A 27731-nucleotide genomic window follows, 5' to 3' on the forward strand; every position below is an offset into this window, starting at 1 on the left:
ATGCTCCAGATACTCAACTAGTCTATGGCCAGTTGGCCAGTTTTATTGCTTCTTCAATCAGTACAACAGTTTTCAGGTGTGCTAACATAATAGCAAAAGGGTTCTCTAATGATCAATTAGCCTTTTAAAATGATAAACTTGCATTAGCTAACACAACGTGCCATTGGAACACAGGAGTGATGGTTGCTGATAATGGGCTTCTGTACGCCTACGTAGATATTCCATTAAAAGTCAGCCGTTTTCAGCTACAATAGTCATTTACAAGATTTTATTTTTATTTTTTACCTTTATTTTACTAGGCAAGTCAGTTAAGAACAAATTCTTATTTTCAATGACGGCCTAGGAACAGTGGGTTAACTGCCTGTTCAGGGGCAGAACGACAGATTTGTACCTTGTCAGCTCGGGGATTTGAACTTGCAACCTTTCGGTTACTAGTCCAACACTCTAACCACTAGGCTACGCTGCCGCCCCATTAACAATGTCTACACTGTATTTCTGAACAATTTTATGTTATTTTAATGGACAAAAAATTAGCTTTTCTTTAAAAAACAAGGACATTTCTAAGTGAACCCAAACTTTTGAATGGTAGTGTAGGTATTCTGTTAAAGTCAAGAACTGGATAACATTCTCAGAGTGTAACCCTACGGTAGAAAATAATCTAAAAATAGTGCAATGTGTAGGTAGGCCTACTCTTCGGTGCAGTTACAACAAATCAAAAAATGATGACTAGGCCAAATCTCTCCTGGACAGACTATGGAGCATGAGCATCTGACCAAATTACGGGATATTTTAATCATAGTGTAACCAAGATTAATTAATGAGAAATAAAACCAGAATTCTCAGATTGTTTCAACTGAACTTAATTTATTGTCATTATGATTTACTTTTGCACGACAGTATTTGATACATCACTTGCATAGAGAACAATACTTAGCTAAATCACAAAAATAACATTTTACACCTAACAGTATTTACTGTAAGTCCAGATGTCCATGAGTTCATCCAAAACGAGAAGTCTTTGGAACTCTGTGCCACTATGAAAGAACACCCCATTTCTACAAACTAGTGTCTTCACACAGCTATTTTGTTTAGACACACATCTCTAATACACAGCCTGAATGTGGAATGGCAGTATGGTTTCTTAAAAAAACCTGGAGTTCTCCATTCTCATCACACACAATAGGCCTACACCACACACCCTATCTGACGCTTATCCGAGTACGCAGCAGTTTGGAAGGTGGCTTTACATGGCAAAAGATCATTCTGAATCTCATCGAAATATGTAATGAAACAACCAAACATCAATTAAGTTTCATTTTCCTACTACCACAAGAACATGTTGTCATCTCAAAGGTTACAGTAATATTGTTGAAAGTGTCTAATCAAAGGCCATCCTTCAATGACTAATTTCATTAGACCCTTATATCTAGTGTGTCCACCAATGTGCAACATTTTTTGAATTACCAGTGTGTACATTCAAATAACTATAATATAACTCCTAGAATACAGATTGTAGATAGATAGATATGCCTGCGATTGGCCAATTGGTATGGCAGTGACAGCGGACTATGCTATTGGTTGGCCAAAGCTGAAATCACTGACTCATTAGTATGCATGATTGGCCACATAGATCTGGTCGGATTCACTGTCCCCGCCACCAGTGTACTTCCCCTGACAGGCCAAGCCATTCACCTGATAGTAAGAGAAAGGGGGTGGGGGTATGAGGGGCAAACACACAAACACTGTTAGGAGCAAACTCACTTAATGTCAACTGAAAACATAGATCACTTCCTCAAATGACCGTTCCACATTTGAGAAATTGTGAAATGTTCTTAATAGCATTGTCCAGTTTTATTAAAAACAATATTAAGAAGAAATATGTTCCTCAACAATGCTTTCGTGCTAAAAGACGAATGCCAGGTTGATTAAGAGTCTGAACACAAAGTGATGTACATGCCTCTGCTCGCTTGATAAACTGCTCAGTTGCAGCACTCTCATTCTCTTTATGTCCCCGCCAGGTTTTGAGTGCGGACACCTGCAGGGCTCGGCCGTACGAGAAGGTGAGGGTCCAGGGCTTCACCAGGGAGCAGTTGTTGATGGCATTCAGGTGGACAGAGGCCTCCTCTTCACTCTGACCCCCAGAGAGGAACGTCACTCCTGCACACACAGAAAACAAATAGAGTGAACAGTCAATGGATTTCTATCAGCACCATAAGTGCTTTACAAACTGCCAATAAATTAACCTATGTTCAATATGCCAAATCACTGGTATAGTGACTGAATCTGAAACTAGTACTGTATATACCCTCTTTCTGAACTTCTCTGAGAGGCCAATGGCCTATGACCCTACCCGTGACAGCAGGAGGGACGGTGCGGCGCAAGGCAGTGACTGTTGCCATGGCGACCTCCTCTGCGCTGTATTTTGTGGGGCAGCTGTGGCCAGGAGTGGCCATATTGGGCTTGAGCAGAGTGCCCTCCAGGTACACATGATGGTCAGACATGGCCTTGTACAATGCAGCTAGGACCTGCACAACATGGGGAACACATGGAACATGATAAACTGGCAATGTTAGAAATACATATTACACACTAACAGGTTACAAGTTGGGGTACGGTCCCACCTTCTCTGTGACATACTGACAACGCCTCAGATCATGATCTCCATCAGGCAAAATCTCTGGCTCCACAATAGGCACAATCCCATGCTGGGTGACAGAAAAGGGACATAATTAGCATCATGATTAGAAGGTGATGCTGATGTTACGTACTGCAATTATAATATTTTCTCATACCTGACATTGTGCCTTTACACTGCGTTAGCGGAGTTCTTACCTGCTGGCAAATGCTTGAATATCGAGCCAGAACATTTGCATTCTCTTCAATGGACAGTTTAGAGGGGGTGGCCTCACTGATCTTGAACACACAGCGCCACTTAGCAAAGTTTGCCCCGTCCTTCTTATACTGAGCACAGCGTTCTGAGAGCCCATCCAGTCCTACAGGATGAGAAAGAGATGAATAAGGCTGTAAAGGATTGGGATTCACCAGTGAGTGGCAGACTACATTTTGTAATTGTCAAATTCAGATAGTTTTGATGATCAGATTGAGTGGAACCCGAGGGGTCTCGGCCCTACCCTGAGTGGTAGATTCTCCATTGGTTCCTGCCAAGGGGACAACACCCTTGTCAACCTGAAGAAAATGAGGTAGAGCAGATAATAAAATACAAATGACAATGGTCAATCCTCCCCTTCACACTGATCTTCTCTTTGTCTTAAAGCCAGCTCATTTTCATCCAGATGGTGTTGATATTAATAGCAGCTATTCTATCCATAGCACTGCCATCCATCAGGGGTAGAACTCCTGATCAGAGTGTATCTGTACTACCCTTTGGTCTCCATAATGTTGAAACTTGCTCCCTTCTTGGGACTGTCCATTGGAGCATATCAAGTAGCCTTATGCTCCACATTCTCATTCATTCCTTCCCTCACTAATGTTATATACAGTAGAAGTAGGGTCAAGACGTATTCTTGCCCAAGCTAGAGACCAGAGACATAAAACATACTTCAGATATCACCATTGGCCCTTTTGAACCCTGTGCTCATACATTACCTTGATGCCCACAGTGATGCCCCTGTCCTTGATCATCTTGACGAAGGGCGTGCCGTCGTCAGCGTGTTGGTACAGCGTTTCGTGGAAGAAAATGACTCCTCCGATGCAGCTGTTGATGCGGTCGTCAGCACTGAAGAGGATCTGGCGGTACTGCCGGCGGTTCTCCTCAGTGTTCTCAACCCCTATCTGGTTAAGGCGCTTCCCCATGCTGCCTGTTTCCAGGAACATTAGAAAAAGCATGTTCACAGTCTGGTAAACCTACAATTATAAAAACGGAATAATCTATTGGACACCATCCTGTACCACTGCTTTGTAGAAGGTTCTGTCAAGCACCACTGGAAATTAAGATTTGTCTAATAATAATTTGTATAATAATTTTCATTATGATGGTTTTCCAATGCATAGAGAAGATGCAGAGCTCCTTACTGACCCACAGACTCATCAGCAGCCAGGATGCCCTTCCCTGGAGTGACGATACGAAGGGCAATCTCCTGGAGCTCCCTCTTCTGACCACTGGAGAGGGCTGGGAACTGGTGCGTCATCCTGAGAGATGGTCGATCACACAACCTGCATAGGGATATCATTAGATATCAGATCTTGCACATCTTTGCTGGTCTAAATTGATCAAAATTCACTCAGGGAAATATTTAGCTAGAGACATAGATCAACAGTAGGGGCATATCTCTCCCATCAAATGGAGTAAAGTACTTAAGTGAAAATACTTTAAAGTACTACTTAAGTAGTTTTTGGGAGTTTCTGTACTTTACTATTTATAATTTTGACAACTTTTACTCCATACATTTTCCCTCACACCCAAAAGTACTTGTTACATTTTGAATGTTTAGCAGGACAGTAAAATGGTCTAATTACATGTACTTATCAAGAGAACACGTGGTCATCCCTACTGCATCTGATCTGGCAGACTCACTAAACAAAAATTTATCGTTTGTAAATTATGTTGGAGTGTGACCCTGGCTATCCGTAAATGTTAAAAACAAGAGAAGGGTGCCGTCTGCTTTGCTTAATATGGGGAATTTGAAGTAATTATACTTTTACTTTTGATACTTAAGTATAATTTAGCAATTATATTTCGTTTTCATACTTAAGTATATTTAAAACCAAATACTTTTATACTTTTACTCAAGTAATATTTTACTGGGTGCCTTTCACTTTTACTTGAGTCTTTTTCTATTGTATTCTTTACTTTTACTGGAGTTTGAGAATTGGGTACTTTTTTCACCACTGCTCCCATCCTCTGAAATCCCAGTGATTTTGGCTGAGTGACTGTCCTTATTGGCACATTGTCAGCTGGGATTAGGGATGTGTGGACCTTTGTGCTGACTATGCAGCCCACCAAACAAATAGCCCAGGAGGCACAAGAAAGGTGAGGGAATTCTGTCAGTCCAAACCAGAGAGTTTTTCAGAAATATTACCCTGGTTCTGTGTAGCTGTAGTAGCAACATCAAATTGGCAAGTGAAAAAAAAAAAAACTTAGGAGGTAGTGATACATAAAGTTCACATAGAGACGATACATTTCTACTGTATGAGTACTATTTATTGAGAGCAGAAGGCCCCTAATCACGCTTCCCAATTGCTGATGTAGCAGCGCTGACTACAGTGATCTGTGGGGTAGCACAATGCACTTGTTGATTCATGCATTCATATCACATCCCTTGATAGTGGGTATGGCAAATCACCATGTCAACACAGACCCTCAGCTTTCGCACTCCACTGTCTACAATAATCAAGGAAAAATAGAACAATAGCCAGTAAAAAAAAAGTACATCTACCATGCATTGACTTATCATCATGTCGCTCCAACCCAGTCTTTTAATTTGGTTTAGTAAATTGGAAGACAATAACAATCCATTATAATATCTTTAGTTTTCCAAATAAAACATAAAAAAACATTACTTTAATAGCATCATCCGCATCTCTGTGTGCCACTCATCCAAAAGTTGAACATTCATAGTAGCGCAATATCATATTCTCTATCATGTAAAGCTTGCTGAAATGAAAAGTGAATGTAAAAAAAAAACTTAAGAACCTTACCTGACAGGATGCTAATTCAGAATTCACTTTTTTCACTGCAGAAGTGATAGCCACTGTGCTGTCTGACAGACTGCTGCTCCCTTGTATCCCACTCAGCTCTGTGACCTCCAAAACCAACACCTCTAGGGCGGGGCTTAATGACAGGGTGGGGCTTGTTGATGTATAATAAATAAATATGGATGAATACATTCAACAAGAGGAGGCTGTTGGGAGGAGCTATAGGAGAACAGGCTTATTGTAATGGCTGGATATGGCATCGATGGAACGGAGTCAAACAAGTTATTGTGATGTGTTTGATACCATTACATTGATTCCCATCCTCCTGTAGCTCCTCCTATCAGCCTCTTCTGCATTCAACATAAACTCTGCATTCAACATAAACTAATCCATCATTCCAAGTCTTTACAATAATAATGATACACTTGTTTTGCAGGTACAGTTGTCCCAATGGCAGTTGTCCCAATGGCAGTTCAATCAATAGTTCAGTGGATGAAACAAAGCTAATTAATCATTCCAAACAACAGTTTTGTGTTTCTCTACATAGTTTTTACATAGAAGTTAGATTTCAAGAAGCCTGGCTACTTAAAACAGCCCCATTTGTGTACACCCAGGTTCATTGCAGTATGTTGGCCCAATAACGCTTTTTTAAAAAGCTATAATAACTCTGAACCCTTCAGCGCAACCTCATTTAAGTGTTAAACCAATTTGCTCACTATTTTCCTCTAATTAGTTGAAGTCATAGACTTATATAATTAGGTTGAACTATGCCATAGGCACATTTCTGAATCTCTTGGCAATTCAGACCTCTCCTAAGACCCAGAAGAAAAGCTCAGTCTCAGAGCAATTCAAACACTCCTATGCATATCTGCATTATGCATTAGTAGTAAATAATGTGTATTAGTAGGTTCAGAAATAGTGTTTCCAGGTTTCCAGTTGATGGAAATGATGAAATATAGAACTGTGACATAGATAAGAGAGAAATGGGGTCAGAAATATTTTTTTTTTATGTGAACAAGATATAACAACAAACAATGTTTGAGTAGTTTACATAGGTCAATAATCAGGTCCATCACATGAAGATCAACAGTGATAGGCTACATTGTCTTTATGGTGGCATTTTCAGTTGATACATTTCCACTTGAAGTGGTTGGATAAAATGCATATGTAATTCTATAAAGAATGACATGCATTTGACAGTAAATACTTAATTCAATCATGCAGGCATTATATAAAGTCTCTTCAAGTGTTTGAATTTGATCCTTTATTTGGCAAGTTGAATATCTCCCATTTTCTGTATAGAAATGAAAAAATACGTGTTCCCACTTTTCTAGGATATCTCACTTGTTCTGGTGTTATTTTATGGGACTTCTCCATCCCTCCCTCCATAATTGTGTCAGTGTGCTAGAGGTGTCTACCAATGTAAAGATGTGGGTCACTGGACTAACACCACAGACATACTGTACCAGACCTGTTTAAGACAAGGGCCTGAAGGGGAATTCATTGTCAGACCACAGAGAGAGGAGCCCACTACACCTTCCTATTCAGGAGACATTTTAGGAAGATGACTGGGACTTGTGCTTAGATTATATTTAGCCGTCTCCATTGGGGCAGTAGCTATTTTTTTCTGTTCGAACCTAATTAAAACATTTAATGACGATGCTTTATCTGGTCTTCAATTTTTACATCTTATTAGGTTGCTCCCTTAAGGATGTCTCTGTGTTCTCAGAGTTTTACCAAATAGGTCACCGTCACGCCAAGGTCTTGGAAAAAAGTTGCCGTTGTGTATCCAGGTGTAGTGCAATACAAATACTGTACAGTATGTCTTAACATAATATATAAAATTTGCCATTTAGCAGATGCTTTTATCCTAAAGGACTTACAGTAGTGTATCATCCATACATTTTCATATGAGTGGCCTGGGCCCCAGCAGGAATCGAACCCATGACTGTGACATTGCAAGCTCAATGAACCACACAGATTTCAGAGGAAAAACCATTTGAAATACCCAATGAATGATACTCTGTAAGATGTATACTTTTCTGTTTGGTAACAATAAACTGAAAGCCTCCTCTTGTATTGTACTGGCTCAAACATGTGTATGTTCTCTGCTGTCATGACTGATGATCAGGTGTCTGAAGTGACTCAGGCTTTATACCTGGAACAGCTAACATCATCTAACCTAAAAAACCTGTGGAACTTCAAGTGGCTCCAAAGAAGAGGCTATGCTTAAACATACATGTTTTCTTTGATATTTCTCCTAGTACAGTGCCTTGCGAAAGTATTCGGCCCCCTTGAACTTTGCCACCTTTTGCCACATTTCAGGCTTCAAACAAAGATATAAAACTGTATTTTTTTGTGAAGAATCAACAACAAGTGGGACACAATCATGAAGTGGAACGACACTTATTGGATATTTCAAACTTTTGTTAACAAATCAAAAACTGAAAAATTGGGCGTGCAAAATTATTCAGCCCCCTTAAGTTAATACTTTGTAGCGCCACCTTTTGCTGCGATTACAGCTGTAAGTCGCTTGGGGTATGTCTCTATCAGTTTTGCACATCGAGAGACTGACATTTTTTCCCATTCCTCCTTGCAAAACAGCTCGAGCTCAGTGAGGTTGGATGGAGAGCATTTGTGAACAGCAGTTTTCAGTTCTTTCCACAGATTCTCGATTGGATTCAGGTCTGGACTTTGACTTGGCCATTCTAACACCTGGATATGTTTATTTTTGAACCATTCCATTGTAGATTTTGCTTTATGTTTTGGATCATTGTCTTGTTGGAAGACAAATCTCCGTCCCAGTCTCAGGTCTTTTGCAGACTCCATCAGGTTTTCTTCCAGAATGGTCCTGTATTTGGCTCCATCCATCTTCCCATCAATTTGAACCATCTTCGCTGTCCCTGCTGAAAACCATGATGCTGCCACCACCATGTTTGACAGTGGGGATGGTGTGTTCAGCTGTGTTGCTTTTACGCCAAACATAACGTTTTGCATTGTTGCCAAAAAGTTCAATTTTGGTTTCATCTGACCAGAGCACCTTCTTCCACATGTTTGGTGTGTCTCCCAGGTGGCTTGTGGCAAACTTTAAACAACACTTTTTATGGATATCTTTAAGAAATGGCTTTCTTCTTGCCACTCTTCCATAAAGGCCAGATTTGTGCAATATACGACTGATTGTTGTCCTATGGACAGAGTCTCCCACCTCAGCTGTAGATCTCTGCAGTTCATCCAGAGTGATCATGGGCCTCTTGGCTGCATCTCTGATCAGTCTTCTCCTTGTATGAGCTGAAAGTTTAGAGGGACGGCCAGGTCTTGGTAGATTTGCAGTGGTCTGATACTCCTTCCATTTCAATATTATCGCTTGCACAGTGCTCCTTGGATGTTTAAAGCTTGGGAAATCTTTTTGTATCTAAATCCGGCTTTAAACTTCTTCACAACAGTATCTCGGACCTGCCTGGTGTGTTCCTTGTTCTTCATGATGCTCTCTGCGCTTTTAACGGACCTCTGAGACTATCACAGTGCAGGTGCATTTATACGGAGACTTGATTACACACAGGTGGATTGCATTTATCATCATTAGTCATTTAGGTCAACATTGGATCATTCAGAGATCCTCACTGAACGTCTGGAGAGAGTTTGCTGCACTGAAAGTAAAGGGGCTGAATAATTTTGCACGCCCAATTTTTCAGTTTTTGATTTGTTAAAAAAGTTTGAAATATCCAATAAATGTCGTTCCACTTCATGATTGTGTCCCACTTGTTGTTGATTCTTCACAAAAAAATACAGTTTTATATCTTTATGTTTGAAGCCTGAAATGTGGCAAAAGGTCCCAAAGTTCAAGGGGGCCGAATACTTTCACAAGGCACTGTATATCATGACAGGAGACAACTCCATCGTGAGTTTATAGGGGCTTTCATTATTCAGCTGTTACTGTGGTTGGGTAAAACACGTAAAAAATTTGTGAAATCTAATGAGAAATGGGTATACAGCAAGACTTTGTGAACAGTCAAAGGCATTGTGATCAGTCACACAACAGTCAATCAAATAATTGATGGCCTAGGCAATCAAACATCAAATTACACAGAAAAAAACATTGTTAAAAAAATATATGTGAAAGGATTTTCAGGAAAATATAGATATTTTTATATAAATTTAATGACAAAGGTAAAAGGTCAAACATGCAGGTGGTTGATCCACATTTTAAAATAGTGTGCTGTTACAGGCAGTGCCTTGAGAGGCTTTGAGTTTCAGTACTGTTAATCTCAATGGGAAATATAATTGTTATAAACCCTTTTTGGTAAATGGTGGTTTTCAGTGTATTAAAGCTCATCTATATTTATCACCCCATTAAATGGGTATGCAAAGAGGTATACAGAGGAAAAGAGGGAGCCAAATAGGTAAAGTAAATAAAGAAAACACAGTCGTGGTCAAAAGTTTTGAGAATGACACAAATATAGATTTTCAAAGTCTGCTGCTTATGTTTATCAGCGGCAGGGACTGGGAGACTAGTCAGGAGGGAAAGATGAACGGAGCAAAGTACAGAGATACACTTGATTAAAACAAGTTCCAGAGTGCTCAGGACCTCAGACTGGGGCGAAGGTTCACCTTTCAACAGGACAACAACCCTAGGCACACAGCCAAGATAATGCAAGAGCAGCGTCGGGATAAGTCTCTGAATGTCCATGAGTGGCCCAGCCAGAGCCCGAGCCAGATCGAACATCTCTGGAGAGACCTGAAAATAGCTGTACAGCAGGCGATGGGCTGGGTTCTTGCATAGGAGCTGGAGTCACAAACAGGATGGAGAAAGAGAGAAAAGCATTGAGAATTTGTTGTGATGGTATTTTGTTGATACTCTGAGACAATCCTACTACAGATGACTTCTGACCTCTGTGAGCAGAAGGGCTAGTGCAGGCCTGAAGGTCTTGGGTATGGAGTATGGGCAGTCTCTGACCTTTCTCAGCATGTTGCAGTGGTCTGGCTCTGGAGGTACAGGGAACTATGGAGATGACAGAATTAGCACCAACAACATCTCTAGACTAGCATTTAGATTTGCATGACAGGACAGCTTAAAAGAAGAAGAAAAACAACCTTTCTAACAGCTATTACATCATCACATATTAATTGAATTAAGATGAACTGTGGTGGTGACCACACCTTTCCAGTCACCATTGAGAACAACAGAATGCCGAGAGACCACCAATCAGCAGCATGGCTGTAGGGACCCCCACTCAGGACTTCAGGAGCTGTTTGGACAGAGGACCATCCCAGTGAGATTATAATAGGTGACTCATGTGTAGTGACCATTAACTTTGCCTGATCCCATGAATCTCACCCATGTATTGGATTGTCCCACAAATTGTAAATGCTCTTGCGCCCCGCTCAAGACGGCGAGAAAGTCCAAAGTCAGCTAAACGCAGGTGACCTGCATCAAACAGATACAGCAGTATTTTACATACAGTACTTTACAAATCCAATTCCGGTTATTCTACCTGACTAATATGAAGCTTAAACTGCTTTCAACATAAAAATGATATCTTGGAGCATATTCCCAACAACAACAACACTGAAGTGTCCACTGTATTATAAGGCCCTCTAGTGTTGTCTTATATTTTTTGCAGTAGAAAGTAAACTACACCATACGTCAAATGTATGCATGTGTAAAGAACGTCACGCTGTTTGCTTAGCGAGTACAACTTCCTCCCGAATCGGCCTGGTTGCGAACTCGGGATCTCTGCCTCGCAAAATACACGTGACCGTCCTCCCTCAAGCGGCTTAGCTGATAGCGCCACCTCAAAAGCTAGCTAATGAGACGGCGCAAGCAGGACACTTAAGGCTGAGGAGTACGTTTCACACATCCCCATGTGCTACACATGCATGACTGTTCTGTAAACTGCTTTGGATAAAAGTGTCTACTAAATGGTTTATATATGAATATATTTTTTAAGCCAGCATTACCTTGGTCAGACAGAAGGACATTCTCCATCTAAACAATCCAGAATAATCAGATGATTATAAACTTTCCAGTGAAGTTATAAATATGAGTCATTTAGTTGCAAGATTTATGTACAAAGAATAATGTTCATGATCAAAACAAACGTTCATACCTTCACATCCCTATGCATGATCCCAAAGTCGTGAAGGAAACCTACCGATCAGACACACCCATTATAATAAGTAAAGGTGAAACTTAAACAATGATCTCATACACATTTTTGGAGAATATACAAGTGTATACACACTTGAGGGACACTCACCCAAAGCACAGCCTAGCTCTGCAGCGAACACCCGAGCCTCATCATCCCCAAACTGGCCCTTCAGTATCCAGTAGGTGTACAGGTCTCCAGTACTGCAGTACTCACACACTGTAGGAAGACAGACACAGTCACACACAATGATCCATCTTAGTACATAACAAGGCTATGTACAGTACACTGATCCAGGGCTGGGAGTAGATGACCCCTGCTGAAACACAAGCACTTGAAAAGGAAGGAGCAGTGGAGGAGAGAAGCAATAGGAGAACATTAATTTGTCGGAAGTCACAGAGTTGCAAGTTTTTTAAGGCTGGGGGAAGCATAGGAAGGGAAAGGGCTGATGTTGGGGAAGGAGCTAAGTGTCAGTGAGAGACACAAATGAACTCAAACATGCCTTTATCCACTAATGAGGGTGCTATTAAAAAATCTAAAGGAAGGGAAATTCGGTTCAGAGGCCACAGGACTGTATGATACACACTAAAATCTCAGTAGATGGCAGTATAATTCTTCAGACGAGTCATGGGGCTCAGACTGAGGAGACAACAGTAAATAGCAGAAAGGCCAGATAATGCCATAGTTAACACTCCTGCTAGGGAGAGCGAGACAACCCATTGGGCACACACTGGTTGAATCAACGTTGAACTGACGTACCCAGTGGGAAGCTCCTATGTGAGACACAGGGAGGTTAAGAGAGGAGCGGATAAATAGGGATCTAGCTATATCACATTAGTCACTCACTAATGAAGAGGTGGCGCTGGGTCTGCCAGCAGTCCTGCAGATTGTGGAGGAATGGGTGGCTGAGCTGCCGCTGCAACGCAACAGGCAACACACACAGCAACAGTGTGGATGTCAGCAAAGACACTCAGTATAACTAAATGTGATTTAGGAGGGATCTGAATGTAACCAGGTATTTTCAACGATGGCAAATGTTTTTATTTTATTTTTGTTCAGCAAAAGCTCCATGGGACCATGTTTGTTGTTGCATAGAAGCTCATAGGGATAATCGTCATAGTCATTGTTAGAGCTCAGTGAGTCATTGTTTCCAGCATGTTATCCCTAAACTAAGTCAGGAGCTAAGCTAGGATAGCAGCCTTACAGGTCATCCTGCTGTGTGACCTACCTGAATGATGACCTCCTCCTTTGACTGTTCCAGGACCCCATGCTTCAGTATCTCAGACTTGGGTAAAACCTGTAGAGCAACACAATACAATAAAATGAAATGCAGGGTAGGAATAGAATACACTAGATGTGTGTAGATGTCACATGAAATATAGTGCTGGTAAAATGTGATGTGACAGGAGGCTGAGGAGATTCACCTTAACTGCATAAGTCTTCTCCTTCAACCTGTCCTTTACTTTCAAGATAGGACCAAAGGAGCCTTTGGCTATGAAGCCCAGGATCTAAATGTCATGGAGAGAGTGAGATTAAAATGTTGCAATATTATTAAATATCATTCAAGGTAGGTTTCACACCAGATAGACCATCATATAATTTATTTCCCCCCCATATAGAATAACTTAGTCAGCGTCCAGCCAAGAAGTAATAAGTTACTGATTTATCAGTTGTTTGCCTATCAATGAATTATTTCATTACATCTGCTGAAGAGACAACATTTTCATCAAAGATTGAAATCATGTGTGGTCCAGGTGTTCAATCCAAATGAAGTTAAGGAGGACTACCTGGAAATCGTCTTGCCCAGTAAATGTACGGTGTGGGAACTCAGGTAGAAAGACAGAGATGAAGCCAGGGAGAGTCGACTCCATGCCAGGCTTCTGAGGGCTGTGTCCTGGGGGGAGGAGGTCCTCAGGGATTGGGGCTCCGCTGCCGAGCACCATGCCCTGTGTGGCCAGAACTGGTGGGCCAAGGTGGCGAAGTCCATCAGTAAAGGATATTCCAATATTGGAGAGAAGGCCATGCCAGCCTTGATTGCGTCGTCTCTCCTGGCTTGGCACCTGTTTCTACATTGAGGACAGCGGCTTTCTAATTAGTGATGGTTCTAATTACAAGTTGTGCTGTGAGTAGCAAGTAACTATAGCTAAATGTCAAACATCTGTTGATGTTACTTACTGGCATATGCCACACTAGAATCATGCAGGACTAAATGAGCATTGGATAGAGATTTCACATGAACATGTGCCAACATAAACAAACGATTGTTGAAGACATTCATTAAAAACCTCTTAAAGATCAGCCCCTTTTTATTTATTTTTTGCCTAAAATGACATACCCAAATCTAACTGCCTGTAGCTCAGGACCTGAAGCAAGGATATGCATGTTCTGGATACCATTTGAAAGGAAACACTTTGAAGTTTGTGGAAATGTGAAATTTATGTAGGCGTATAACACATTCGATCGGGTAAAAGAAAATACAATGAAAAAACATGTTGTTTTTTTTGTACCATCATCTTTGAAATGCAAGAGAAAGGACATGTCTTATTCCAGTGCAGCCACCAGTATGTGAAAAGTTTTAGACTGATCCAATGAACAATTGCATATCGGTTCAAAATGTATCTAGACTGCCCAAATGTGCCTAATTGGTTTATTAATACATTTTCAGTTCATAATTGTGCACTCAAACAATTGCATGGTATTCTTTCCATGTAATAGCTACTGTAAATTGGACATTGCAGCTAGACTAACAACAATGTAAGCTTTCTGCCCCTATCAGATATGTCTATGTCCTGGGAAATGTTCATGTTACTTACAACCTCATGCCACATTAGCTTAACCGTCCCGTGGGGGGATCGATCCTGTATTTCTCATTAATTCTATTTTCATGTAGATTATCTCAGAGTCCATTCTACTCCAGGCACAACAAGAGAATTTCCCAGCAGCCACAGTGAGCCACTCCCCCGTCCCTTTTAATATAACTCCCCAATGACCCTTAGGCGCTTTGCATTAAAAACAGTTCAGTGCACTCATATTGGCCAGCTCCACGTGAAATGTCATTGTAAAACATTTACTTAAAATCATTGTTCAGTTTACATATACATTTCGGTAAACATATTAATATTCCAATGCATATTCATAAAAAAACTGTTCAAAGTAAGGTGCTCATCACCGGTTTATATTCGCTGAACTCACGTGTTTCTAAACGCCAATATTGTCGTGAGCTAGCGGCTAGCCTACTATACAAAAGGTATAAATGCATCACTTATGTGGAACAGACCGTAGATTTGTAGGCTAAATCAGTCTGAATAAACATGTGATCAAACCTGATAACGTCATAGATAGGTGTAGACTACGTCTGAAGATCTCTTACCTTGTGTTTACTTGAGTTGCTGCCCATCACATTGCTTGGTAAACCTCGATCAAACCCACATCATTATTTTCCCAATTGGTTAGTTTTAACACGGTCTTACAATGCCTTGTAAAACATGGAGCGCACATTCCTGACCCGCCATGACTGAACAGCGCGCAGGGTGGGTCTGACCATCTCGAGAAACGAATGATAACCTCACATTCGATGGTATTCTACAGAAGGCGAAATTCCGCTCCAGTTCACCCTGTCAGATGAATGATCAAATCAGCCACTCACATTCCACTAGGATAACGGCTAAAATCAAAACGCCACATTTCTGTTAACCAATCATTACGAAATAAATTATAAATTAACGGTGTAGTGACCTTCTGAGAACATACATGATACATTCAGCTATGAGAGACATTAGAACAACTATTTTATTGACAAACATTTATAGTTACATATATGGTGCTCATTACATTGAGGTATAATCCATTTTTCTTGAAATATTTTGACAGAAATATTTGACATCTTGCACTTTAAGGAAGCTGTAACTGAATAACAAACTCAGTAGGTGTAGGTACAGTTGTGATTGAAAAGAAATAACCATGGTTACAAAAATATCTGAAAATACTTTGCTTAAAAAGTGCTGTAGTGTTAAAATTTCAAAACATTATCAAGACAAGCTGCAACAAAATTATTTTTGCAGAGACTATCAAAGCTGACAGAACAACTGCCATAAAATAGAAAACAAGAACATATTTCCGCACAGATATGTTTAGGAACTGCGGTATAAAACGTACGTCTGCTGTGGCATATATGTTGTTGGAGAAGTCTCATGCAGGGTACCAAATTATATATTTGTGATCTTTTACAGGGAAGCACTTCCCAGTCAGTGTGACAGTATGATACAGACTTGAGTAAAATTCCAACAATATAATAAAAGTACAAGGCTAGAATATATCTCCCCCTGTACTAGTGAATCAGGCATTTCTAACTGTTGCAACAGACAGCATTTCTATGGTTGTCAAGGTGCTTTCATTTGAGATTAAAATGTTTTACAATCTACCTGATTTACATTTGCTTGAGGATACAGTATTCCTGAACCAGCAGGTAACAATGCTCTCAACAAATCACATTAGCTGCATCTTAAATGGCATCCTATCCAATATAAAGTGCACTACTTCAGCATCCTATCCTCTAAAGTAGTGAACTATATAGGGAAGAGGGTGCAATTTGAGACAGTCACATATAAACTATGAAATGTTCTAATTGATTTACAGGGGAAATGAGCAGACAGTGAAACTAAAATAAAATACCCATCACCCAGTCATGCTATTAATGCAACAAGTATAGGCTGCTGATTCTGAAAGTTCAGGACCATGTGTGATGCATTGAATGAAAATTAAATGTTTAATGTATGGCACAAAAAACAAAAACAAGAAAACAAAAGATACATTTGGTCAATAAGACCCTGGCATGTTTTTAGCAGAGAAGTGGGCCCCGTATGTATCCATAACACCTCTTAGAAAAAGAGTGCTGATCTAGGATCAGTTGTTACTTTTAGATCATAACAAATACAATTATATGGACAGGAGGGGATTTGATCCTAGATCAGCACCCCTACTCAGACACATTGAATATGGGCCCTGGTCATACATGAAAATGCATGCTTCATTGGACAGCAGTTGAGAGATAATTATTACATACTTTCTATATAGTTTTGTATGTTCAAATATGGACTGGAGTAGTTTATCCTAAAATAATAATTTCAGCCATCGTGGGCCATATTTAATTGGCTGGCGTGCCGGACTTGGCTCGCAGGCCGTAGTTTGTCCCCCTCCAGGTAAGAAAGAACAGGGTGTGTTATATTATCAGTCTCTGTTCCCCATAATGACCTGCTACCTCTATCTTCACACCAGAGCATACAGTATTCAACCAGGTCAAGTGTCATCAGATAATACGCTAGTAAAGACATTGACCTCTCCATGATTCCCTGGGCGTGTGCTACTGTAGCTACCATAGACTGCATCCCAAATGGCACCCTATTCTCTATACAGTACACTACACTACTTCTGACCAGGAACCATAGGGCCCTGTTTGAATGTAGTTCACTATGTGGGGTATAGGGTGCCATTTGGGACACTTCCATAGACTAGAGCGCAGTGGTCCAGTACAGTACTGGTTCAGTGGGAGTGTATGTGGGCCTATGGGTCACTTGCGTCGGCTGAAGATGCTCTTCTTGCTGGAACTCTTGTCTGAGCTGCTGAGACCGATGAGGAGTCGGGCCTTCTCATCCTCCTCCTGCTGCTGCTGCATGCTACTGTCTGACTTCCCCTCAAACGCCTTGCTCCGAGAGTCAGAGCCCGACGCCGGCTTCAGACGCAGCTTCTCCTTTATCATCTACACACAGAGGGAGGGGAGGACACATGTCGTAGGTCACTTCAGAAAATATGAAATAACATATGGTTCAAGAACTCCTTTATCATCTATGGATGTGAAAAGGAAAAAGTGACAAATATATAGGACATATGACTGAAGTAACCTATACATAGTTCTATATTGTGAGAGCTTTAGGCAGGGATTGGCATTTTGGCATCTTGGAACATCATGAAGTGCCATTTTTGCCATCAAACTGCTATTGTAGGACATGACCGTGTTGGTAATGAGAGAGGCCAGGGTTCTGTGCAGTATGGAGTAGGATGAAGTTGCCCCTATATGCTGACCCTGGGTTAGTTTGGTATTTCCCCAAATAATGGTCAAGGGGAAGGGGAGGGTGATCCTAGATCTGTATCTAGGTGAACTTCACCCCACAATGGTTGGGTTAGTAATAAGCGGGACAGGGTTCAGTGTAGTACCTGTGCTACCAGTGCTTTCCTGCTGTCCCTCTTAACAGCCATGGCAAAGTCCAGCCAGGTCCACGTGTTGTTGTGGTACTCCAGACAAGGTAGAACCAGGTTCAGATCCTTCCAGTCAACACTGCTTTTCTCTCCCTATGTGGACACACAAGCACAAAATACATAATGAAACTACATTGTCTGGGAGTTAAAAAGTACAACAGTTGTTCATATAATTCTACAATAATCATATCTTCATTACATGTCTGTGTTTATTTATCTCCCATTTAATGATATTACATATTCATACACGAATATTACATTTTCAATATTAAACATTTACTCAAATCAGCTATGGGATTATGTAATCTGGAAGGCAAGACAATGCTGTCATTTGAAAATAACAATTATTTTGCAAATCCCTGAAGACATGAAATTTAAAAATCAGAGGATTAAAAACGACGTCCAAGTCACAAAAAGCCAACAGTGTGAGAAGGTTAACATATACAAACAGATAAAACACATGACAACACACCAGATGTTGAGGTATTTTTTCCAGTCTGAGAACAAAACATGTGACCTGGTATGGGGTCAACACAGAATCATGATGACATCTCTCTTCATCTAATAAATGCTGAGTGAGATTTGTTATTTTACCTTTATTTAACTAGGAAAGTCAGTTAAGAACAAATTATTTTTTTCAATGACGGCCTAGGAACAGTGGGTTAACTGCCTGTTCAGGGGCAGAATGGGAATTTGTCAGCTCAGCTCAGTAACCTTTCGGTTACTAGTCCAACACTCTAACCACTAGGCTACCCTTCCGCAACATCTCTCTTCGAGGGGAATGTTTATTTATGAACTCACTGACACACCGACATGTATATAGAATCAATAACTGGCTTGAATCAAAGCATTGAGTACCGTTCTCCTTTAGCTAGTTGCAAAATCCAGACAACTTCTGGTACATATCCAGATTTTCCAGAAATGTTGCTACCCTTAACTTCAGCACATGGTGATACCTACCTTATAGCTGACACACAGGGGAACCTGGGGGATCTTGATGTAGATGAAGGAGTTATTCATGGCTGCTCTCTCCTTCATCTTGTCGATGTCATCTACAGGATGCTAGGTAGGGAAATAAGACATACTTCGGTTTCAATACAGTATGGAAGACCTAAGGCTGCATCTGAAATGGCACCCTAAATACTCATCATAGTTCACTACTTTTAAACAAGGCCCATAGAGCGCTGGTCAACATATAACAAGAAAGTTGGGAAGTGCTTGTGAAAACAACGAGCCAATTACCCCAGCAGATATAGCTGGGTGGCAACGTAGTACGGCTGTATGAACATTGGGGATACATCAACACAAAGATACATATTTTCTAATTTCTCATAAAAAAATACCTCAACAGCTTTTCGGAAGGACCTCCTGACCCCAGAGGTACGGTTCAAGCCCTGGGTGACCCCTTTGCTGGGGCCCATGACCCCCATGGTGTCTTCCGAGAGCTGCCGAGGCTTGATGACAGGCATGCCTGAGATACAATTTACATTAGTCATTTAGCGGACACTCTTATCCAGAGAGATTTACAAGTCACTGCAAGTGTAGTAGGAAAAACAACCACATAACATAGTAATTGTAGTTATACACCCTTCTTTGAAATAGCCGCAATCAGTAGAACCAGTGCCAGGAAGAAAAACAAGTGTGGATGTGAGTGCAAGAAAGACAGCAGCAGCACCACCACCACAACCTCAGAATGACTCCACCACCCCTCAGAGTCCACACCCTATACTCCTGTAACTCTGCAAAATGTCCAATAGGGCACCCTATCCCCTTTATAGTGCACTACTTGTGACCAGGGTCATAGTGCACTATGTAGGGAATAGGTTGCCATGTGGGATGCACCGTCTCACACAGCCCTCAAGGTCACAGTAGACCCAGGCTATTAATAGCCACCAAGGGTTACACAGCAACTACCAATCCAATACCATGTGTGGTATTGAAGAGCTGGCAACGATAATGGAAACTAATATTGATTGGTTGGGTGGAGAGAGGTGTGGATTTCAGGCTGGTCAACATGTAGAGGATGGATGGAGACTTGAGGGCAAGTGAACGTATATAGTACAGCATGACTGTTGCACGTCAATAACTGGTAAGTAAGTAAGCCTTGTCCGAGTCAGAATGGCCCATAGGGCAGGCACCTATCTTCTGCTTCTGTAGCTTGATGTACTCCCCCTGGGCAGGATGCTAGCAGGTAGAGGCAATACACACCAGTAGTGACCATTCGGGACTTGTCCTCCTCATCAGCAACTTCCTCCTCCTCCACATTCCTTCCTGGGAAGAAGAATCCCATCATCCTTTTGAAGAACTGGTACATGAGCTGGATGGTGAGAGGAACCACGTTCACCTGGTGACACAAACACATTACAACGGAGAAACACTATCTACCTGTATGCTCCCAATGCTTTCATAATTAAAAATGTTATGATCACATTAAGACATCTCTAATGTTATGATCACATATGTTATGAGATCTTCAATGTTATGATCAAACAGGTTAACACATCTCTAGTGTTATGATCACATGCTTCCTCCTCACCTCAAAGTGCTCCTTGACTGAGATGCCTCCCACTGGGGGGCGGACCTTACTGAAGATGCGCAGGGCAAACTGACGGCCAGACTGACACGGGCTCTGAGGACGCAACACCACCTAGGAGACAGGTTTCATGAAGTTAAAAGTCACAACACAGAGGCTGCATCCCAAATGGCCCCAAAAGTAGTGCACTATATAGGGAATACGGTGTCATTCAGGACGCAGGCAAAATAACCACTGGAATAATGCCATGCTCCTAACTGCTGATTCATGAAGCAACCCAAAAATATATTTAATGTCATTTAGGAAACCAATTTAATTCAGAATACAGCATATTCTGTAAAGACAATAAAATGAATCTGAAATGTCTCCATACAGCATGAATGGTGAGCAGGAGGATAAAGGAATGAATTCATGGATTTTTCCTCCCATATGAACAGGAAAAGATTTGGAAAACAAACCTGACTTACACAGCGACGTAAGACATGGTACCGTAAAACATTCAGATGACGGTGCAAATGCAGTGAGGAGCACGCAGTAAGAGGAAGGACTGGAGGTGGGCATTGGAATGACCCAGTCCCATGGTGGACATGCAATGTTGAATAACAAAGGATACGTCCCAAATGGCACCCTATTCCATGAATAATGGACTACTATTAACCAAGGCCCATAGGCCTCTGGTCAAAAGTAGTGGACAATGTAGGGAATAGGGTGCCATTTGGGACATATACATTATATTCTGAGAGGGATTTCCGTGATGCTGACTGGATAAGCATGATGGTGTCAACAACAGTGACATGAACACCCAGTTACTGTACCAGCACCATACATACCCTCACATGCTGCACATAGGAAACCAAGTAGAGAGTTATCAACACAAGCAAACACTGCTTTAGGAGGTCTTTGTGAGCACATTTAGGGTGCAATAGGACCTGGAATCATTGGATCAGTAACAGCAGGAGATGGAAACTTCTTGTTTCTGACAAAAGACTGAAAAACTCAACAAAAAGGCTTGTACTATAAGAGATCCCTTTCAGATGCAATATTTGTAAGCTTCACAGGTTCATAGCGCCACCGGTTGTAAAAATGAGCTGTTGACTGCCCTTACCAAAGAAAAGGTCAGAGATAAGCATCATTTCCTGACCTTGTATGCAGCGTTGGGGAGCAGGTTGTTCATGGTGAACCAGCCCAGTTCCAGGAGATGCTCTGCTGTGTCATCTGACTTGTTCAGCTGTGGAAGGAGACAGTTTAACAGATGTTTAGCATCAACATCAGGGCCAGCATTCATAAAGCGTCTCAGAGTACTAATCTAGGATCAGGTATCCCTTGTCCATATCTTATTATCTAAAAGGCTAAACGGATCCTATTTCAGCACTCCTAATCTGAGACTTTTTGTGAATATGGGCCCAGCTCTCTAGCCAAAGCACAGTATGAAAAGAGTTATGGTCATCTCCTTGTTAGGACAGAGCAGCAGTGTTCTCCCTGCCCCCTGCTCACCTTGCTGTACATGAACCTCTGCAGCTCCAGCTCAGCGATGCCCAGCTGTCCATCCTCCTCAGTGAGACACCAGCGGGCCTGGGCAAAGCAGATCTCTGTCCTGCGAACCACACTCACGTCCTCCGGCGGCTTACGCAGCTCCAGCTTATTGGTCCTCTGCAGCTGGAAGTCTTTAAAACATCTGGGAGCAGAGAGTGACATGCAGGGAAGAACACAGGAGAGGATGAGTCAGTATTCTTAGGAAGTATCTCAGAACTTCCCATGGCTGGCCGAGTAGTTTTCCTAGGCATTGAAAAGATGGTGTGGTGAAAGTGTTCGGTAGTTTGACTTGGCATTGAATGGTGTGTCTGTGGCGGTGTTGGGCTGACCTGATGAGGATGTTGAGCTCCTCACTCTTCATCTGCATGTCAGTCTTCTCCTGATTGAGCTGGTTCTGAAGCCTCACGTTGATCTCTGACAGCTCATCTCCTCTCAGATCCTCAGGCTGGGCCTGGAGGGGTCACACCACACAGGTCAAATATACTCAAGTAGATATTTCAGTGCTTTGGGGTTCGTAACTCAGGGATGTGTTTTAATCCCTCTCTAGATTAGAATTGGATGAAGTAAACTAGGAATTACCTTCACCTTTGGTTTTCACCTCACAAGTAAGTGCTGAAATCAGCCATTGCCTCGCCACACAGGGCCTATGAGAAGAGTGTGAGTCAGTCCGTCCAATGGCTCACCCTGATATTGGAGTAGATCTGTTTCTCCAGGCGTCTGATCTGGGCCACGTGCTGCCTTACGGCCTCCTGCAGGTGTAGAATGCTGCTGCGCTGCTCCTCTGGGTTACTAGAGATCTCCAGCTGGAAACGCACGCGCTGCTTCTTCTCACTGTGCTCCTGAGGACAGAGCCCACACACAACATGGTCAGAGGGTAGGACACGAGGCATCCCAAATGGCGCTATTCCCTCTTTTGCCTATTTAGAACCCTGGTCAAAAGTAATGCACTACATAGGGAATATCATGCCATTTGGGACGCATAAGGGACTTGTACAGTGCAGAGACCTCAGCTATCATACAGTAGGGGTGAATCCGAACTTCCACTCAAGTACAATTTTCACTTAGTCATGTATTGAGGTCAGTGGGAGACTAAGTGAAAATTCGACTTAAGTAGAAGTTAGTAATTTCCCCGTATACAGTTGCATCTGCTATAGGACAAAACACTGCCTAGTCAGATGTTGAGGCATCTCGTTGTTACCTTGCGTTTGGGCTCAACGTGCAGCAGTAGGTTGTTGACGATGTCCAGGATCATAGCATACTGCACAGGGTTGGTGGAGATCTCCAGGTCATGGTGAATGAGGGTGAAGGTGTCCACAGCCCCTGATAGTGAAGTGGGGGGAAAGACACCAAGTTGAAAGGCTCAAGCCTTTACACTGAATAACACTACAGCAACATTGTCAGCATGTTCTGACACTGTATTTGAGGATGTCGGCTGACTCACAGAATTAAATAGAACATAATGGACTTTGGCATCCAAAAAACAGGATTCAATTCAGGAAAAAGTTGATTCTAGAAACTGGTAAAAAAAATGGTGAAATGTTGTATCAAATGTTGTATAAAATAGTGCATATATGAGCTCTATGGGGTGCCTTACCAGCTTGTTTTTTCAGCAGGTCTTCCTTCTCGTTGCGCCGTATCTCTGGAGGTTTGATCTGCGTGGCCAGCTCAGGGTCGATGTCGTGGCTGTAGCCGATGTAATACATGCGACAGCTGCAACGAGAGATGATACGCTGGACCTGCTGAGTGTCATTCACCTGGGCCGGCTGGTTCCAGTCTGGATTCAAAGAGAACAGAGAGGAAGTGTTACATTTACCTTGACACATAAGTTAAAGGGTAAATATACCACTTTAAAAAGTCTTAAGTGCCACGATGTTAACTACAGAACATAAACACTTTCAGTTTACAGATAGTGTATTCGGAAAGTATTTAACAAAATGTGGAAAAAGTCACGGGGTTTATGTTACAGCCTTGTTCTAAAATGGATTAAATTGATTTTTTCCCTCATCAATCTACACACAATACCAAAGCAAAAACAAGTTTTTAGAAATGTTAGCAACTTTATAAAAAAAATACACATTTGAAATATCACATTTACATAAGTCTTCAGACCCTTTACTCAGTACTTTGTTGAAGAACCTTTGGCAGTGATTATAGCCTCAAGTCTTCTGAGGTATGACGCTACAAGCTTGGCACATCTGTATATGGGGAGTTTCTCCCATTCTTCTCAAGCTCTGTCAAGTTGCATGGGGAGCGTTGCTGCACAGCTATTTTCAGGTCTCTCCAGAGATGTTCCTGCCGCTGAAAAACATCACCCACAGCATGATGCTGCCACCCCCATGCTTCACCATAGGGATGGTGCCAGGTTTCTTCCAGACGTGATGCTTGGCATTCAGGCCAAGGAGTTCAAACTTGGTTTCATTAGACCAGAATCGTGTTTCTCATGGTTTGAGAGTCCTTGAAGTACCTTTTGGCAAACTCCAAGTGGGCTACCATGTGCCTTTTACTGAGGAATGGCTTCTGTCAGGCCACTCTACCATAAAGGCCTAATTAGTGGAGTACTGCAGAGATAGCTGTTCTTCTGGAAGGTTCTCCCATCTCCACAGAGGAACTCTGGAGCTCTGTCAAAGTGACCATTGGGTTCTTGGTCACTTGCCTGACCAAGGCCTTTCTCCCCTGATTGCTCAGTTTGGCCGGGCAGTCAGCTCTAGGAAGAGTCTTGGTGGTTCCAAACTTCTTCCGTTTAAGAATGATGGAGGCCACTGTGTTCTGGGGGACCTTCAATGCTACAGACATTTTTTGGTACCCTTCCCCAGATCTGTGCCTCGAAACAATTGAATTTGCCACAGGTGGACTCCAATCAAGTTGTAGAAACATCTCAAGGATGATCAATGGAAACAGGATGCACATGAGCTCAATTTTGAGTCTCATAGCAAAGGGTATGTATGGTTATGTTAAAGGTATGTTTTTTTTGTTTTTTAAAATAAATAAAATAAATAACACTTTTCTCTGTCATTATGGGATATTGTGTGTAGATTGAGATATTTTTTATTTAATCCATTTTAGAATAAGGCTGTAACGTAACAAAATGTGGACAACAAAATCAAGGGGTCTGAATACTTTCCGAATGCACTCTATGTAGACACTGGCATGGTGCTGGAGATAATAATATATATATTTTTTAAATATGGAATTTCACTTTAAGGAAAGATTCACATCAAGATGAGATTTTCAGCTTTGAAGGGCCAGGGTTTAAACATGTCATGAAGTAGAATATGTGCGAAGAGCAGCAGTACCTGTTGTGGTGCTGACCATGCCTCCAACAGCCTGGCCACTCTCCATCAGCTCCAGCACTGAGTCCAGGTGACGCTGCCTGTGCTCCTCAATGTTTTTCACCTGCAGAAACACCATGCACAACCAAGGCAAAGACACACGGTCAAAGCTGTGACAGCACCCTGAATCTGAAAGATACAAATATGCTCTCTACTATGCACCTACTATAAAAATACTCTGTCGTACAACTTGGACTTGAGCCCGAATGTAAACCATACACAACACATCATCATTCAACGCTACAGATGATCATTTATGGTAGTTCTTGTTAAAGCTTTTGGGTGACCTGACCAAATTCACATGGAAAAGTGAGCGTTTTTGATCTGTCACTCATTGAAAGAAAGTCTAAGAAGCGGTAGATCTGTTCTATGCGCGCCATTTCTATGCTTCCCTTTTCTTAAGCTCCATTTTTGCGTCTTTTCCTTTTGTTGTTTTGTACACCAGCTTCAAACAGCTGAAAATACAATATTTTTGATTATGGAAAAGATTGTACCATCTACACCGCTGGGATCTATGATTCTCTACACTATACTTGCTTTATCACAAACTGAAATTAGAAACTATTTGAATTTTAGCAACCAGGAAATGGCGGAGTGATTTCTGGATAGTGCATCTTTAAGAGCCTGTTAATAATGTTTTCACTGGCCCACCTCAAGCCACAACTGCCAGTCCTCCTGCTCTGAGGGGTTGGGCTCCATGGTGGCAAAGTACTGCATGCCGTCAAGCAGACAGGTCCAGGTGGTCTTCTGCTTGAGGGTGTCGCTGTACCAGGCCGGGTGGTGCTCACACTGCAGCAGCTGAGCCTTGGCAGCAGACACCAGCACGCAGCCAGCTGTCTCTGTGCCACGCAGCATCATCTACAGACAGACAACAGAGCAGGATTATAACCTTGGTTCCTGTGAGCAAACATTGTTACATTTGGGGGCAAATAAAAGTGTGATTGGCCCACTGGGCTTTACAATCCTAATCTGATTTGCCATGAACCTAAACTCCCAGACTAGTTGTCAGTTGTACCTGACAGTTGACCAGCTCGATGAACCAGTTGCGATTGTAGACGTCGTCTGTCTGGCAGGCAGCGATACCACACAGTTGATCACTGACACCAGAGTCCTCCTCTGAGAACACCACAAACTTATCAGTCTCCTCAATCAGCTTCTGCAGCATGGACGTCCCTGCAGAGTGAAGAGGAAGGAAGAGTTGAAGAAACAGTCAGTAAATTATATTCAAAGATGCTTTATGTGGCCTGGCTGGCCTAGCAGTAATACTGCAGCCTCTAACATACATACACTACACGACCAAAAGTATGTGGACACCTGCTCGTCGAACATCTCATTCCAAAATCATGGGCATTAATATGGAGTTGGTCTCCCCTTTGCTGCTATAATAGCCCCCACTCTTCTGGGAAGGCTTTCCACTAGATTGAAACATAGCTGCTGGGACTTGTTTCCATTCAGCCACAAGAGCATTAGTGATGTTGCGCGATTAGGCCTACCTCGCAGTCGCCGTTCCAATTCATCCCATCTCGATGGGGTTGAGGTCAGAGCTCTGTACAGGCCAGCCATGTTCTTCCCACAACAATCTGAATGTACCATTTCTGTATGGACCTCGCTTTGTGCACGGGTGAAACAGAAAAAGGGCCTTCTCTAAACAGTTGCCACAAAGTTGGACGCACAGAATTGTCTAGAATGTCATTGTATTCTATAGCGTTAATATTTCCCTTCACTGGAACTAAGGGGCCTAGCCGGAACCATGAAAAACAGCACCAGACCATTATTTCTCCTCCACCAAACTTTACAGTTGGCACTATGCATTGGGGCAGGTAGTTTTCACCTAGCATCCGCCAAACCCAGATTCGACCGTTGGACTGCTAGAGGGTGAAGCGTGATTCAGCACTCCAGAGAAAGCCTTTCCACTGCTCCAGAGTCCAATGGTGGCGAGCATTACACCACTCCAGCCAACGCTTGTCATTGTGCATGGTGATCTTAGGCTTTTGTTGCTCCTAGACCTTTCCACTTCACAATAACAGCACTTATAGTTGACTGGGGCAGCTCAAGCAGGACAGAAATCTGACGAACTGACTTATTGGAAAGATGGCATCCTATGACGGTGCCACGTTGAAAGTCGCCGAGCTCTCAGTAAGGGCAATCTATTGCCAATGTTTGTCTATGGAGATTGCATGGCGGTGTGCTCAATTTTATACACCTGTCAGCAATGTGTGTGGCTGAAATCGTCAAATCCAATAATTTGAAGGGGTGTCCACATACTTTTGTATATACTGTAGT

At 42.1% G+C, this 27731-nt stretch overlaps 3 protein-coding genes across 9 annotated transcripts in view; all 3 read right to left on the minus strand.

Moving 5' to 3' along the window:
• Positions 1 to 847: 847 nt before the first annotated feature.
• Positions 848 to 5772, minus strand: LOC110503925 (fructose-bisphosphate aldolase C-A). The gene is made up of 9 exons (XM_021582577.2): positions 5659 to 5772; positions 4037 to 4173; positions 3607 to 3818; positions 3132 to 3186; positions 2833 to 2993; positions 2622 to 2705; positions 2351 to 2525; positions 1958 to 2157; positions 848 to 1692 (listed from the first exon to the last, which is right to left on the minus strand). The coding sequence occupies exons 2-9, from the start codon at positions 4146 to 4148 to the stop codon at positions 1606 to 1608; spliced, it is 1086 nt and encodes a 361-aa protein (XP_021438252.2). The 5' UTR covers positions 4149 to 4173; positions 5659 to 5772; the 3' UTR covers positions 848 to 1605.
• On the minus strand, positions 4165 to 15416 carry LOC110503926 (ribosomal protein S6 kinase-related protein). The gene is made up of 13 exons (XM_021582578.2): positions 15172 to 15416; positions 13589 to 13867; positions 13226 to 13309; positions 13030 to 13098; positions 12648 to 12717; positions 11913 to 12020; positions 11763 to 11803; positions 11614 to 11641; positions 10991 to 11080; positions 10813 to 10901; positions 10544 to 10654; positions 10391 to 10438; positions 4165 to 4173 (listed from the first exon to the last, which is right to left on the minus strand). The coding sequence occupies exons 1-13, from the start codon at positions 15196 to 15198 to the stop codon at positions 4165 to 4167; spliced, it is 1053 nt and encodes a 350-aa protein (XP_021438253.2). The 5' UTR covers positions 15199 to 15416.
• A 156-nt stretch (positions 15417 to 15572) lies between these two features.
• LOC110503927 (protein KIAA0100) overlaps positions 15573 to 27731 on the minus strand; it is a 29400-nt gene continuing 17241 nt past the window's right edge. For 5 of the 7 annotated variants that reach the window (XM_021582580.2, XM_021582582.2, XM_021582579.2 and 2 more), the window contains exons 25-40: positions 26464 to 26621; positions 26100 to 26306; positions 25413 to 25512; positions 23714 to 23893; positions 23318 to 23439; positions 22803 to 22958; positions 22449 to 22570; positions 22081 to 22261; positions 21728 to 21814; positions 21417 to 21425; positions 20590 to 20700; positions 20262 to 20397; positions 19397 to 19524; positions 19014 to 19115; positions 18012 to 18146; positions 15573 to 17556 (exon numbers count right to left, since the gene is read on the minus strand). In XM_021582580.2, the coding sequence (XP_021438255.2) occupies positions 17368 to 17556; positions 18012 to 18146; positions 19014 to 19115; positions 19397 to 19524; positions 20262 to 20397; positions 20590 to 20700; positions 21417 to 21425; positions 21728 to 21814; positions 22081 to 22261; positions 22449 to 22570; positions 22803 to 22958; positions 23318 to 23439; positions 23714 to 23893; positions 25413 to 25512; positions 26100 to 26306; positions 26464 to 26621 (2123 nt within the window). In that variant the 3' untranslated portion in view covers positions 15573 to 17367. The remainder of the gene's footprint in view (positions 17557 to 18011; positions 18147 to 19013; positions 19116 to 19396; positions 19525 to 20261; positions 20398 to 20589; positions 20701 to 21416; positions 21426 to 21727; positions 21815 to 22080; positions 22262 to 22448; positions 22571 to 22802; positions 22959 to 23317; positions 23440 to 23713; positions 23894 to 25412; positions 25513 to 26099; positions 26307 to 26463; positions 26622 to 27731) is intronic. The other 2 variants (XM_021582585.2, XM_021582581.2) reach the window with 1 other exon arrangement.

Source organism: Oncorhynchus mykiss, chromosome 24 (assembly GCF_013265735.2).
Source record: "Oncorhynchus mykiss isolate Arlee chromosome 24, USDA_OmykA_1.1, whole genome shotgun sequence".
Lineage (NCBI taxonomy): Eukaryota > Metazoa > Chordata > Actinopteri > Salmoniformes > Salmonidae > Oncorhynchus > Oncorhynchus mykiss.

Bases quoted from the DNA above. Each gene is read 5' to 3' on its own strand.
- LOC110503925 (XM_021582577.2), bottom strand. From the start codon at position 4,148: ATGACGCACCAGTTCCCAGCCCTCTCCAGTGGTCAGAAGAGGGAGCTC. The intron at 2,994-3,131 runs GTAGGGCCGAGA...CTCATCCTGTAG, and splicing joins TGGAGAATCTACCACTCAGG to GACTGGATGGGCTCTCAGAA. The intron at 2,526-2,621 runs GTGGGACCGTAC...CATGTTGTGCAG, and splicing joins GTCAGTATGTCACAGAGAAG to GTCCTAGCTGCATTGTACAA.
- LOC110503926 (XM_021582578.2), bottom strand. From the start codon at position 15,198: ATGGGCAGCAACTCAAGTAAACACAAG. The intron at 13,868-15,171 runs GTAAGAGATCTT...TCCTCAATGTAG, and splicing joins GCAACTCAAGTAAACACAAG to AAACAGGTGCCAAGCCAGGA. The intron at 12,718-13,029 runs GTAGGTCACACA...GTTGCGTTGCAG, and splicing joins AGGAGGAGGTCATCATTCAG to CGGCAGCTCAGCCACCCATT.